This window comes from Coregonus clupeaformis, chromosome 21, assembly GCF_020615455.1.
Source record: "Coregonus clupeaformis isolate EN_2021a chromosome 21, ASM2061545v1, whole genome shotgun sequence".
In the NCBI taxonomy this organism is placed as follows: Eukaryota; Metazoa; Chordata; class Actinopteri; order Salmoniformes; family Salmonidae; genus Coregonus; species Coregonus clupeaformis.
This window is the reverse complement of record NC_059212.1, coordinates 43,258,896-43,274,497: the sequence shown is the minus strand read 5'-3', so window position 1 is coordinate 43,274,497 and position 15,602 is coordinate 43,258,896. Positions and strand designations below refer to the sequence as shown.

The following is a 15,602-nucleotide window of genomic DNA, read 5'->3' as shown; positions in this document are numbered from 1 at the left end:
AAAACCACACCCATCATGATCATATTTCCCATCATGCTCTATTGCAGTTAGGTTTTTTGAATTGTTTGTTTCAATATCTGTGTTTTTGCACGTCCATTGATTGATTAATTCATAAATGTATTCATCTTATGCTACACAAAGATAAATAACATACATTTTTTCTAAACTAATCCAATCTGTTAATTGTTATTCCACCCTGAAATGGTTGTTCCAGTTTAGATGGTTTAGGTAGCCTCGTTTCATCATCTTGTAAACCCTGGCAGTCATTCCACTCTGGCTGGATTCCAATAGGAATACAACATCACTTTGCCAGCCAGCATAATGTGTCTTAATGATGGTTTTGCGCGTGACCAGCATTTGCTCGTACGCTGGTGATCAGTTTATATGTTTGTCACCAGTGTCCAAAACACAGCGGAGGCTGGTCACCAGCGACAACACAATGAAGGCTGGTCACCAGCAAAAACACAGCGAAGGTTGGTCACCAGCTAAAACACAGAGAAGGCTGGTCACCAGCAAAAACACAGAGAAGGTTGGTCACCAGCTAAAACACAGAGAAGGCTGGTCACCAGCAAAAACACAGAGAAGGCTGGTCACCAGCAAAAACACAGAGAAGGCTGGTCACCAGCAAAAACACAGAGAAGGTTGGTCACCAGCTAAAACACAGAGAAGGTTGGTCACCAGCAAAAACACAGAGAAGGTTGGTCACCAGCTAAAACACAGAGAAGGCTGGTCACCAGCAAAAACACAGAGAAGGTTGGTCACCAGCTAAAACACAGAGAAGGCTGGTCACCAGCAAAAACACAGAGAAGGCTGGTCACCAGCAAAACACAGAGAAGGCTGGTCACCAGCAAAAACACAGAGAAGGTTGGTCACCAGCTAAAACACAGAGAAGGTTGGTCACCAGCTAAAAAAAAACACGAAGGTTGGTGACCAGCAAGAACACAACGAAAGCTGGTCACCAGCAAAAAACAGTGGTGTAAAGTACTTAAGTAAAAATACTTGAAAGTACTACTTAAGTAGTTTTGGGGGATATCTGTACTTTACTTTACTAATTATATTTTTGACAACTTTTACTTTTACTTCACTGCCTTCCTAAAGAAAATAATGTACTTTTTACTCCATACATTTTCCCTGACACCCAAAAGTACTCATTACATTTTGAATGCTTAGCAGGACAGGAACATGGTCCAATTCACACACTTATCAAGAGAACATCCCTGGTCATCCCTACTGCCTCTGATCTGGTGGACTCACTAAACACAAATGCTTAGTTTGTAAATTATGTCTGAGTGTTAGAGTGTGCCGCTGGACACACTGGCAGGTAGCTTAGTGGGTAAGAGCGTTGTGCCAGTAACCGAAAGGTCGCTGGTTCTAATCCCCCGAGCCGACTAGGTGAAAAATCTGTCGATGTGCCCTTAAGCAAGGCACTTAACCCTAATTGCTCATGTAAGTCGCTCTGGATAAGAGCGTCTGCTAAATGACTAAAATTTAAATGTAAATAGCCAGCTGGGGAGACGCCACTCAGGGCCTCCCGATGGGCTCAGCGGTCTAAGGCACTGCATTGTAGTGCTAGAGGCGTCACTACAGACCCGGGTTCTATCCCAGGCTGTATCACAACTGGCCGTGATGGGGAGTTCCACAACTGGCCCAGCGTCCGGGTTAGGGGAGGGAGTTCCATAGGGCGGCACACAATTGGCCCAGCGTCGTCCGGGTTAGGGGAGGGTTTGGCCGGGTTAGGGGAGGGTTTGGCCGGGTTAGGGGAGGGTTTGTCCGGGTTAGGGGAGGGTTTGTCCGGGTTAGAGGAGGGTTTGTCCAGGTTAGGGGAGGGTTTGGCCGGGTTAGGGGAGGGTTTGGCCGGGGGGGCTTTACTTGGCTCATTGCGCTCTAGCGACTCCTAGTGGCGGGCCGGGTGCCTGCAAGCTGTCGTCAGTTGAACAGTGTTTCCTCCGACACATTGGTGCGGCTGGCTTCCGGGTTAAGCGGATTAAGAAGCGCGGTTTGGCGGGTCATGTTTTGGAGGATGCATGACTTGACCTTCGCCTCCCGAGCCCGTTGGAGAGTTGCAGCGACGAGACAAGATTGAAATTGGGGAGAAAAAGGGGGTAAAATAAAAAAATATAAAAATTGTGCCATCTGGTTTGCTTAATATAAGGAATGTGAAATGATTTATACTTTTACTTTTGATACTTAAGTATATTTGAACAATTACATTTACTTTTGATACTTAAGTATATTTAAAACCAAATACTTTTTTACTTTAACTCAAGTAGTATTTTACTGGGTGACTTTCACTTTTACTTGAGTCATTTTCTATTAAGGTATCTTTACTTTTACTCAAGTATAAAAATGTAGTACTTTTTCCACCACTGGCAAAAACACGATGAAGGCTGGTCACCATCCTATGCTGGTCTACTGTTTTTTTTCAGCAGGGAAGTCAATGGTATCACCTGTCAATGAGGTGACAGTTTGTGTGAGTGTGTACTGCTTCTGTTAAGTGGGGTGTTGACCCTGGAAACAAATGGGTGTGTGCGTTTGTGTTTTAAGTGCACATGAGTGTTGTTTCAAACATAGTCAGTCAGCATCTTTGTTGTATGTTGAACTGTGTGCGTGCGGGTCTGGGCATCACCTGCTCCTCACAGCCCACCAGCATGTCCCAGGACTCATAGTGTCCTTTCTCCTGCCGATAGAAATGTATGGCCTTGAGAAACGCCTGAGACTCACAGGACGACCGCCTCAGAGAATCTGGAGAGAGAGAGAGAGAGAGAGAGAGAGAGAGAGAGAGAGAGAGAGAGAGAGAGAGAGAGAGAGAGAGAGAGAGAGAGAGAGAGAGAGAGAGAGAGAGAGAGAGAGAGAGAGAGAGAGAGAGAGAGAGAGAGAGAGAGAGAGAGAGAGAGAGAGAGAGAGAGAGAGAGAATATGAGGAAGTGAGCAGAGCATAATATTTATCTACAGGATAACTGGTTCGTCTCAAACACTGTAATAATTGAGTAATGTATCTGAGACAAATGTAAGATATTTTAAACACTTCCCTTTTTGTCACTGTGAAACTTAAATGTGAAGCTAGAGAAGAATCTTCAAAGAAAATTGTGTCTGAGAGAGATAGTGAGCTAGGAATGTGAGATATATATATATATATATATATATATATATCTCTGTTCTATTTCTGAACTACATAAATCATTGCATCCTGTGAATCTCTATTTTATAAAGTTGCTATTGACTAGTTGGTATTGAGGCAATGGCTAAAAATGGTGCTGTGCTGTTGATGTAGCCTGCTTTGGCTGGTGTTCTGCAGAAGTTGCTAACGCTCCCCTAACCGCTAACTGACAGGCTGGCTATAGGTTTCTCCCTCACAGGAAGCTGTGTGCTGAGGAGTATTATTAGGTTGTTACCAAGACAACCAAAGAATAACAACAGTACAACACAGCTGGCTAACATGTTTATCATGAACTGCTCACAATGATCCAAGAGACGGAGGTTTAGTATGGACATTCTTGTTAAAAATCTGTAATAAAAAAGGCCGTTCATTGTGTAATTCTCACTTAACTGATAATAAAATGTTTACTACCGACACAATGAAATTACTTTCTGAATAAAGCAGTGGGCAAAGGATATTTAGTTTTTGCCAGCATTAGACACTGTCTCAAGGGTTTGGCTTAGGGTTAAGGTCAGGGGTCAGGGGTCAGGGTCAGAACCCCCAGGTGCAGCATACTGTGGTTCTGATGCCTGATGCAGCCTGTGAGGATGGAGAGGAAGGTTGCTCGTCGGTCCTCCTGGGGGAAGCTGAAGAATGCGTCTCGTCTGTAGGGCAGCCTGAGGTAGACGGGGAACTGACCAGGAGGTACCACTACCACGGGGGGAGATGTCTCCTCCTTCAAACCTACAGTACAACACACAGACATACAATTAACTCATTGATTGATTGAAATGCTGTATTTTCCCCTGTCTCCCAGTCTCCATGTTGCTATTTCAACAGTTGTGTGCATCTGTGTTTCAAGGATGTGATGCATCTCTTTAGGGGTTGACCAAACATCTAATGCATCTCTTTAGGGGTTGACCAAACATCTAATGCATCTCTTTAGGGGTTGACCAGACATCTGATGTATCTCTTTAGGCGTTGACCAGACATCTAATGTATCTCTTTAGGGGTTGACCAGACACTCACCGTAAGGGTCAGGGAAGGCCTTGTCCACAAGCGCTGTGTACTTCTCCTCTGATGTCAGAACTACGCCCCCTGATGGTAGGAGTCTCTGTCTAGCCGGAACACCCTTACTGAAGCTCTATGGAGGAACAAATACAACAACCAATTTACCAAACAGAGTTCAGAGTAGTGTGACTGACTATGTGTTAGCCCGCTGAGCTAAAGCCAAGGCATTACCTAAGAAAGCTAACACAATTCTTCAAGTGTCAGGTGAGGTAGTCCATCACCCAGCCTGGGGTTTATTCTCCATTACATATGGTCCTATATGAACGTGTACGGTCATGTTAAGTCATGTAATGTCGTATGCGGTCATGTTAAGTCATGTAATGTCGGTGGTACGGTCATGTTAAGTAATGTAATGTTGTGGTCATGTTAAGTCATGTAATGTCGTGTACGGTCATGTTAAGTCATGTAATGTCGTGTACGGTCATGTTAAGTAATGTAATGTTGTGGTCATGTTAAGTCATGTAATGTCGTGTACGGTCATGTTAAGTCATGTAATGTCATGTATGGTCATGTTAAGTCATGTAATGTCATGTATGGTCATGTTAAGTCATGTAATGTCATGTATAGTCATGTTAAGTCATGTAATGTCATGTATGGTCATGTTAAGTCATGTAATGTCATGTATGGTCATGTTAAGTCATGTAATGTCATGTATGGTCATGTTAAGTCATGTAATATTATGTATGGTCATGTAATGTTGTGGACATGTTAAGTCATGTAATGTCATGTACGGTCATGTTAAGTCATGTAATGTCATGTATGGTCATGTTAAGTCATGTAATGTCATGTATGGTCATGTTAAGTCATGTAATGCCGTGTACGGTCATGTTAAGTCATGTAATGTCATGTATAGTCATGTTAAGTCATGTAATGTCATGTATGGTCATGTTAAGTCATGTAATATTATGTATGGTCATGTAATGTTGTGGACATGTTAAGTCATGTAATGTCATGTACGGTCATGTTAAGTCATGTAATGTCATGTATGGTCATGTTAAGTGATGCAATGTCATGTATGGTCATGTTAAGTCATGTAATGTCGTGCACGGTCATGTTAAGTCATGTAATGCCGTGTACGGTCATGTTAAGTCATGTAATGTCATGTATGGTCATGTTAAGTCATGTAATGTCATGTATGGTCATGTTAAGTCATGTAATATTATGTATGGTCATGTAATGTTGTGGACATGTTAAGTCATGTAATGTCATGTACGGTCATGTTAAGTCATGAAATATTGTGTACGGTCATGTTAAGTCATGTAATGTTGTGTACGGACATGTTAAGTCATGTAATGTCATGTAAGGTCATGTAATGTCATGTATGATCATGTTAAGTCATGTCATGTCATGTATGATCATGTTAAGTCATGTAATGTCGTGTATGGTCATGTTAAGTCATGTAATGTCGTGTACGGTCATGTTAAGTCATGTACTGTTGTGTACGGTCATGTTAAGTCATGTAATTTTGTGGTCATATAAAGTAATGTATGGTCATATTAAGTCATGACATTTTGTGTATGGTCATGTTAAGTCATGTAATGTCATGTATTGTCATGTTAAGTCGTGTAGTGTTGTGTACGGTCATGTTAAGTCATGTAAGGTCATGTAATGTCATGTATGATCATGTTAAGTCATGTAATGTCGTGTTTGGTCATGTTAAGTCATGTAATGTAGTGTATGGTCATGTTAAGTCATGTAATGTCGTGTACGGCCATGTTAAGTAATGTAATGTCGTGTACGGCCATGTTAAGTCATGTATGGTCATGTTAAGTCATGTAATGTCATGTATGGTCATGTTAAGTCATGTAATGTCGTGTACGGCCATGTTAAGTCATGTACGTCATGTTAAGTCATGTAATGTAATTTACGGCCATGTTAAGTCATGTAATGTCATGTCATGTATAGTCATTTTAAGTCATGTAATGTCGTGTATGGTCATGTTAAGTCATGTAATGTTGTGTATGGTCATGTTAAGTCATGTAATGTCATGTACGGTCATGTTAAGTCATGTAATGTCATGTATTGTCATGTTAAGTTGTGTAATGTTGTGTACGGTCATGTTAAGTCATGTAATGTATGGTCATGTTAAGTCATGTAATGTCATGTAAAGTCATGTAATGTCATGTATGATCATGTTAAGTCATGTAATGTCATGTATGGTCATGTTAAGTCATGTAATGTCATGCATGGTCATGTTAAGTCATGTAATGTCGTGTACGGTCATGTTAAGTCATGTAATGTTGTGGTCATGTTAAGTCATGTAATGTCATGTATGGTCATGTTAAGTCATGTAATGTCATGTATGGTCATGTTAAGTCATGTAATGTCGTCTACTGTTATGTTAAGTCATCTAATGTTGTGTATGGTCATGTTAAGTCATGTAATGTCATGTATTGTCATGTTAAGTCATGTAATGTTGTGTACGGTCATGTTAAGTTATGTAATGTTGTGTACGGACAAGTTAAGTCCTGTAATGTCATGTAAGGTCATGTAATGTCATGCATGGTCATGTTAAGTCATGTAATGTCATGCATGGTCATGTTAAGTCATGTAATGTTGTGGTCGTGTTAAGTCATGTAATGTCATGTATGGTCATATTAAGTCATGTAATTGTGTGTATGGACATGTTAAGTCATGTAATGTCATGTATGGTCATGTAATGTTGTGTACGGACATGTTAAGTCATGTAATATATGGTCATGTTAAGTCATGTAATGTCATGTAAGGTCATGTAATGTCATGTATGGTCATGTTAAGTCATGTAATGTAATGTATGGTCATGTTAAGTCATGTAATGTCATGTATGGTCATGTTAAGTTATGTAATGTCATGTAAGGTCATGTAATGTCATGTATGGTCATGTTAAGTCATGTAATGTTGTGTACGGTCATGTTAAGTCATGTAATGTCATGTATGGTCACGTTAAGTTATTGTGATGTCACGAGAGGCTGTGTCCTGGAGGGACGTTACATCCCCCTGAGGTGGCTGCAAACCCAGACAGCTATGGCTCCATCTGCTGGTATGGTCGGGAACTCCACCCCTCTATGGCCAATCTTCCCACGCAGCTGAAACAAATGAGGAGCTGATGAGCTGAAGGTTTGGGAAGGGAAGAGACACACTGAGGGAGTGTGTGGGGAGTGAAGAGACACAGTCTCCAACCTGGGCTCTCGGGAGGACAAGAGTGCTGCACGTCCACTTCCATGAGGAATATAAGGATTTGGAGATACTTACCTTTGGGAAATACTCACCTTTGGATATATGCACCTGTGGAACTACGGGTGGGACATTTGGAAGGACGTTTTGCTGGGTTGGCCACTAGCTGCAACGTGGAATACAGTAAGACTGGGGAAAAGTTATTTGAGCGAGGAGAGAGTTATGATTTTGGATGTGGAAGAGACATCCCTGAACTGTTAACCCTTAAAGAGCCACCAGAGAACAGAATTGTGTTATACTTTCGGTTAGTTTCCCAAGACCTTTAATAAAATCCTTGTTTTGGTTGAACCTGGTCTCCTTGCACTACTTGAGCAATCCCGCTGAAAGCTGTGTAGCCTCTCGTGACATCACAGATGGTGGAGAATACGGGCACGCTCAAGCGTTAATAGTGCATGTCAGAGGAGGATACCGAAGGTTTGATCACCCAGTTTTCCAAGTTGGCCGTAGGCTCCCCGCCGACTGAAATGGAGGACATATTGAAAGCCCTTGTTGCTGGCCAGCAAGCCCAGATGCAAGCAAACGTGGCTCTCTTGGAGGAGCAAAAGAAAGCCAACCTTCTGAAGGCAGAGGAATTGCAGTTGCAGAGACAGATGGTTGTCCAAAATACCCGCCCAATAAAGGCAAGTGACTTTATATCTAAGATGGGAGCTACCGATGACATTGAGGCATACCTGCATGCATTTGAGGCCACGGCCACTAGGGAAGCCTGGCCCAAGCAACAGTGGGTTGGTCTGTTAGCCCCCCTTCCTAACCGGGGAATCGCTGAATGCTGTCCGGGACCTGGGCCCTGACCAGGTTACTGACTATGATGCCCTGAAGTCTGAGATCCTCAGCAGATATGGACTCACAAAGTTTGGTATGGCCCAGCGCTTTCACGGCTGGACCTTCCAACCAGACCAACCTCCTCGGGCGCAGATGCATGAACTTGTCCGAATCGCAAGGAAATGGCTGGATCCGCAGAGGAATACAGCAGCAGCGGTGGTGGAGGCCGTTGTGGTGGATCGTTACCTACGCGCCCTGCCTTATGAGGCAAAACGGTTCATCAGTCAACAGGCCTTGACCACGGCTGATCTGACCGTGGAAGCTGTGGAAAAGTACCAGGCCACAGCGGAGATGCTGAATGCTTCCCGAAAAGACCCCAGGAGGGCGGCCTCACCACAAATGGGAAGAACCCGTCCAAAGGACCCCAAGGTCTCGAACCCAGCCACGTCAGGACTTATCCCGGCTCCAGGGGGAGCCAGAAACCAGGCGGGTCCAAGAAGAGTACACCAGGAGGGGGAAACTCGACAGTGTTACCGGTGTGGGGGAGATGGGACATATCTCCTGGCAGTGTGGGAAACCAGCCGATGAACCTATGCCCACTGCGGAGTCCTCCAGCTCAGCACCCACACACCGTTTTGCCTCGCTCTTGGGAGTCGTAGATGGCGGCCCAGATCGACCCCCACCTGCCCTGTAACTGTGAATCACCATGATGTGGAGGCCTTACTGGATTCTGGTAGCCGGGCCACCCTGGTGCGTAAGGATTTGGTGGGCCCAACGTGTCTGACCCCGGGGAAAGTCCTCCCAGTTTCCTGTGTCCATGGGGACACCAGAGAATACCCCATTACTGAACTTACAATGACCAGCACACGGGGAACCATACACACGACGGCGGGGGTGGTTGATTCCCTCCCGTCCCTGTCCTAATTGGGACGAGACTGCCCAGCCTTTTACCCACTCTGGAGAGAGTCTCAGGAGAGGATAACCCGAGTACCTCGAAACGGAGAGGCAAGACTCATCCTGGGAAGGCTCCGGTGCAATCCTCCGAGTTACTCACTCCCGCCCGGGCTCTGATAGGGATGGCAGGTGCCCAGACCGACACAGAGACGGAGCTACAGAATCTGGACAAAGAACTGTCTGGTCTGAAGGGGACCGCTGAGAGGTATCGTTTGTTAAAGCAACAGTTAGACATGAAGACAGAAGAGTTAGATATCCTCCAGGCTAAACTCCAACAGAGCTCCTTCCATAAGCAACAGGAGGAGCTGGAGAGGCTGCGCAGGACCATCGAGGAGTGTGAGGAGACCCTGCGCAGTAGTAAGGAGGTCCAGAAGAAGGCAGAGGAGAAGTACAAGGTGTTGGAGAACAAGAGGAAGAATGCGGAGGCAGAGAGAGAGAAGGAACTGAAAGCTGCTCAACAGAAGCTAAACTCTGCTAAAACCAAGGCTGATGCGTTCAGTAAGAAACTCAAGGAGAGACAACAGGAGGCTGAGTCCCTGGTCCTAGAGTTGGAGGAGTTGAAGAGAGAGCAGTCTGGCAAGCACCACGGCAATGCGGACGCCCTCTCCCGGCGTGATGCCTTCTCGCTGCCTTTACCCCGACGAGGGACGTCGGTCCCGAGGAGGGGGATGTGTGATGTCACGAGAGGCTGTGTCCTGGAGGGACGTTACATCCCCTGAGGTGGCTGCAAACCCAGACAGCTATGGCTCCATCTGCTGGTATGGTCGGGAACTCCACCCCTCTATGGCCAATCTTCCCACGCAGCTGAAACCAATCAGGAGCTGATGAGCTGAAGGTTTGGGAAGGGAAGAGACACACTGAGGGGAGTGTGTGGGGAGTGAAGAGACACAGTCTCCAACCTGGGCTCTCGGGAGGACAAGAGTGCTGCACGTCCACTTCCATGAGGAATATAAGGATTTGGAGATACTTACCTTTGGGAAATACTCACCTTTGGATATATGCACCTGTGGAACTACGGGTGGGACATTTGGAAGGACGTTTTGCTGGGTTGGCCACTAGCTGCAACGTGGAATACAGTAAGACTGGGGAAAAGTTATTTGAGCGAGGGGAGAGTTATGATTTTGGATGTGGAAGAGACATCCCTGAACTGTTAACCCTTAAAGAGCCACCAGAGAACAGAATTGTGTTATACTTTCGTTAGTTTCCCAAGACCTTTAATAAAATCCTTGTTTTGGTTGAACCTGGTCTCCTTGCACTACTTGAGCAATCCCGCTGAAAGCTGTGTAGCCTCTCGTGACATCACATTATGTAATGTTGTGTACGGTCATGTTATTTCATGTAATGTCATGCATGGTCATGTTAAGACATGTAATGTTATTTTCATGTTAAGTCATGTAATGTTGTGTATGGACATGTTAAGTCATGTCATGTATTGTAATGTCATGTAAGGTCATGTAATGTCATGTATGATCATGTTAAGTCATGTAATGTCATGTATGGTCATGTTAAGTCATGTAATGTAATGTATGGTCATGTTAAGTTATGTAATGTTGTGTACAGTCATGTTAAGTCATGTATGGTCATGTTAAGTTATGTAATGTTGTGTACGGTCATGTTATTTTATGTAATGTCATGTATGGTCATGTTAAGTCATTTAATGTCGTGTATGGTCATGTTATGTCATGTAATGTCGTGTACGGTCATGTTAAGTCATGTATGGTTATGTATGGTCATGTATGGTCGTGTATGGTCATGTTAAGTCATGTATGGTCATGTATGGTCATGTATGGTCATGTATGGTCATGTATGGTCATGTTAAGTCATGTATGGTCATGTTAAGTCATGTATGTTCATGTATGGTCATGTTCAGTCATGTAATGTCGTGTACGGTCATGTACGGTCAGTCGTATGTTGGTATGGTGTTGGTTTACCTCCTGGTTGTCATGACACTCCAGGCTGTGATTGGCTCTCATCACCACAAACCTCTCCTTCCACTTCCTGGTGTCGTCATACTGCAGAACACTGTCCTGATAGAGCACCTCCTCTGGCCTAGGGGGATCCTACAGGAGAGATGCAGGAGGAGTGGTGAGTGTGTGTTACTGTTGTTCCATTGTCCTCACTGGCTCCTACACATATCGCCATACAACACAGGACAACTTAGGTAAGACAATCACAATCATTTCCAGTAAAACCTTGATATTGGAAGGTTCGGTGCTGTAAGCCTCATAGTATTTCAATGTAGCGGAGTGTGTCTGTCCTACCCTCTGTTTAAGGAGATGAGTGTGTGTGCATCCTACCCTCTGTTTAAGGAGATGAGTGTCTGTCCTACCCTCTGTTTAAGGAGATGAGTGTCTGTCCTACCCTCTGTTTAAGGAGATGAGTGTCTGTCCTACCCTCTGTTTAAGGAGATGAGTGTCTGTCCTACCCTCTGTTTAAGGAGATGAGTGTCTGTCCTACCCTCTGTTTAAGGAGATGAGTGTCTGTCCTACCCTCTGTTTAAGGGAGATGAGTGTCTGTCCTACCCTCTGTTTAAGGAGATGAGTGTCTGTCCTACCCTCTGTTTAAGGAGATGAGTGTCTGTCCTACCCTCTGTTTAAGGAGATGAGTGTGTCTGTCCTACCCTCTGTTTAAGGAGATGAGTGTGTCTGTCCTACCCTCTGTTTAAGGAGATGAGTGTGTCTGTCCTACCCTCTGTTTAAGGAGATGAGTGTCTGTCCTACCCTCTGTTTAAGGAGATTAGTGTCTGTCCTACCCTCTGTTTAAGGAACTGAGTGTCTGTCCTACCGTCTGTTTAAGGAGATGAGTGTGTGTGCATCCTACCCTCTGTTTAAGGAGATGAGTGTCTGTCCTACCCTCTGTTTAAGGAACTGAGTGTCTGTCCTACCCTCTGTTTAAGGAGATGAGTGTGTGTGCATCCTACCCTCTGTTTAAGGAGATGAGTGTCTGTCCTACCCTCTGTTTAAGGAACTGAGTGTCTGTCCTACCGTCTGTTTAAGGAGATGAGTGTGTGTGCATCCTACCCTCTGTTTAAGGAGATGAGTGTGTCCTACCCTCTGTTTAAGGAGATTAGTGTCTGTCCTACCCTCTGTTTAAGGAGATGATTGTGTCCTACCCCCTGTTTAAGGAGATGAGTGTGTGTGCATCCTACCCTCTGTTTAAGGAGATGAGTGTCTGTCCTACCCTCTGTTTAAGGAGATGAGTGTCTGTCCTACCCTCTGTTTAAGGAGATGAGTGTGTGTGCATCCTACCCTCTGTTTAAGGAGATGAGTGTCTGTCCTACCCTCTGTTTAAGGAGATGAGTGTGTGTGCATCCTACCCTCTGTTTAAGGAGATGAGTGTGTGTGCATCCTACCCTCTGTTTAAGGAGATGAGTGTCTGTCCTACCCTCTGTTTAAGGAGATGAGTGTGTGCATCCTACCCTCTGTTTAAGGAGATGAGTGTGTCCTACCCTCTGTTTAAGGGAGATTAGTGTCTGTCCTACCCTCTGTTTAAGGAGATGAGTGTGTGTGCATCCTACCCTCTGTTTAAGGAGATGAGTGTGTCCTACCCTCTGTTTAAGGAGATTAGTGTCTGTCCTACCCTCTGTTTAAGGAGATGAGTGTGTGTGCATCCTACCCTCTGTTTAAGGAGATGAGTGTGTCCTACCCTCTGTTTAAGGAGATTAGTGTCTGTCCTACCCTCTGTTTAAGGGAGATGAGTGTGTGTGCATCCTACCCTCTGTTTAAGGAGATGAGTGTGTCCTACCCTCTGTTTAAGGAGATGAGTGTCTGTCCTACCCTCTGTTTAAGGAGCTGAGTGTGTCCTACCCTCTGTTTAAGGAGCTGAGTGTGTCCTACCCTCTGTTTAAGGAGCTGAGTGTGTGTGCATCCTACCCTCTGTTTAAGGAGATGAGTGTCTGTCCTACCCTCTGTTTAAGGAGATGAGTGTCTGTCCCTACCCTCTGTTTAAGGGAGATGAGTGTCTGTCCTACCCTCTGTTTAAGGAGATGAGTGTCTGTCCTACCCTCTGTTTAAGGGGAGATGAGTGTCTGTCCTACCCTCTGTTTAAGGAGATGAGTGTCTATCCTACCCTCTGTTTAAGGAGATGAGTGTGTGTGCATCCTACCCTCTGTTTAAGGAGATGAGTGTCTGTCCTACCCTCTGTTTAAGGAGATGAGTGTCTGTCCTACCCTCTGTTTAAGGAGATGAGTGTCTATCCTACCCTCTGTTTAAGGAGATGAGTGTCTGTCCTACCCTCTGTTTAAGGAGATGAGTGTGTGTGCATCCTACCCTCTGTTTAAGGAGATGAGTGTCTGTCCTACCCTCTGTTTAAGGAGATGAGTGTCTGTCCTACCCTCTGTTTAAGGAGATGAGTGTGTGTGCATCCTACCCTCTGTTTAAGGAGATTAGTGTCTGTCCTACCCTCTGTTTAAGGAGATGAGTGTGTCCTACCCTCTGTTTAAGGAGATGAGTGTCTGTCCTACCCTCTGTTTAAGAAGATGAGTGTGTGTGCATCCTACCCTCTGTTTAAGGAGATGAGTGTGTCCTACCCTCTGTTTAAGGAGATGAGTGTCTGTCCTACCCTCTGTTTAAGGAGATGAGTGTGTGTGCATCCTACCCTCTGTTTAAGGAGATTAGTGTCTGTCCTACCCTCTGTTTAAGGAGATGAGTGTCTGTCCTACCCTCTGTTTAAGGAGATGAGTGTGTGTGCATCCTACCCTCTGTTTAAGGAGATGAGTGTGTGTGCATCCTACCCTCTGTTTAAGGAGATGAGTGCGGGTTTCTTTCTGTTGCTCCACCTCCTCCTGCAGCTTAGAGCAGAAGGCTACAAAGTACTGCTGTCTGTAGTGGGGAGTGAAGTTCTTCAGCTCAGCCTCAGCACGACCTGCACACACACACACACACACAGACACAGACACAATGGTCAGAACCAGATCACTGTCTTCACTGAAGACAGAGCTAAGTTGCTCATAAGCTGTCAAGACAATGCCATTCAGTGTATTCAGAGGTGAACCATCTTTCTCACATCCTCTAAATAAACCACATCATAGAGCTACAGGTATCTGCCAAAATAAAGGAAACCACAATACAACATCATCTTACTTCAACATCCCAACCACAATACAACATCATCTTACTTCAACATCCCAACCACAATACAACATCATCTTACTTCAACATTCTGACCATAATACAACATCATCTTACTTCAACATTCTGACCATAATACAACATCATCTTACTTCAACATTCTGACCACAATACAACATCATCTTACTTCAACATCCCAACCACAATACAACATCATCTTACTTCAACATTCTGACCACAATACAACATCATCTTACTTCAACATTCTGACCATAATACAACATCATCTTACTTCAACATTCTGACCACAATACAACATCAACTTACTTCAACATTCTGACCACAATACAACATCATCTTACTTCAACATTCTGACCACAATACAACATCATCTTACTTCAACATCCCAACCACAATACATCATCTTACTTCGACATCCCAACCACAATACAACATCTTACTTCGACATCCCAACCACAATACAACATCAACTCAGCATAATATCTCTGTATCATTTTAACAAACTCTACAGCACACAGATATTCTCTATGGTCTTGTGGCTAGCCTTGTTCCACCATCCTGATCTTGTGAGATCACATTCTGTTCATCTACAAGTGAAGTGAAACACAACGGGAGCACAGAGGTCAGGATGGTGGATCATCTTCCCATCTGCTACTGGCTGGTTAGATTTTAAGGCTTCTTTTCTGGTCTCCTATGATTCATTCTGTTGTCACTACGTCAGTGATGACCGTCCGTCATGATTCATCCCTGCCTCATTCATTTCCCTCCTCTCTGTCAAAGGTGTGAAAACCAACACAACGCATATGGCCAATACCACAGAGGGTCCAGTTATAATCTAGCACCACAATCTATCACCACAAACTATCACCACAATCTAGCACCACAAACTATCACCAGAATCTAGCACCACAATCTATCACCACAATCTATCACCACAATCTATCACCACAATCTATCACCACAATCTAGCACCAGAATCTAGCACCACAATCTAGCACCACAATCTAGCACCACAATCTAGCACCACAATCTAGCACCACAATCTAGCACCACAATCTAGCACCACAAACTAGTTCCAAAAGCTGAAAAATGTCAATAGGATTTATTTGGAATTGTGATTTGGAATAAATGACTACAAAGCATGAGAAGACCTACTTAGAGAGAGAGCGAGAGAGACCCTACTAGAATCTGAAGTCATATGTCTACTGTTTGCTGATGATCTGGTGCTTCTGTCCCCAACCAAGAAGGGCCTACAGCAGCACCTAGATCTTCTGCACAGATTCTGTCAGACCTGGGCCCTGACAGTAAATCTCAGTAAGACAAAAATAATGGTGTTCCAAAAAAGGTCCAGTTGCCAGGACCACAAATACAAATTCC

The 15,602-nt window shown here is 44.4% G+C and overlaps 1 protein-coding gene across 1 annotated transcript in view; it reads right to left on the bottom strand.

Moving 5' to 3' along the window:
- The window catches only part of LOC121534488 (protein Niban 1-like), a 46,745-nt gene that overhangs the window by 18,597 nt on the left and 12,546 nt on the right, over positions 1-15,602 (bottom strand). Inside the window, exons 2-6 of the mRNA XM_045206045.1 lie at positions 13,868-13,998; positions 11,067-11,195; positions 4,165-4,279; positions 3,712-3,879; positions 2,627-2,742 (exon numbers count right to left, since the gene is read on the bottom strand). Coding sequence (XP_045061980.1) covers positions 2,627-2,742; positions 3,712-3,879; positions 4,165-4,279; positions 11,067-11,195; positions 13,868-13,998 — 659 coding nt within the window. The remainder of the gene's footprint in view (positions 1-2,626; positions 2,743-3,711; positions 3,880-4,164; positions 4,280-11,066; positions 11,196-13,867; positions 13,999-15,602) is intronic.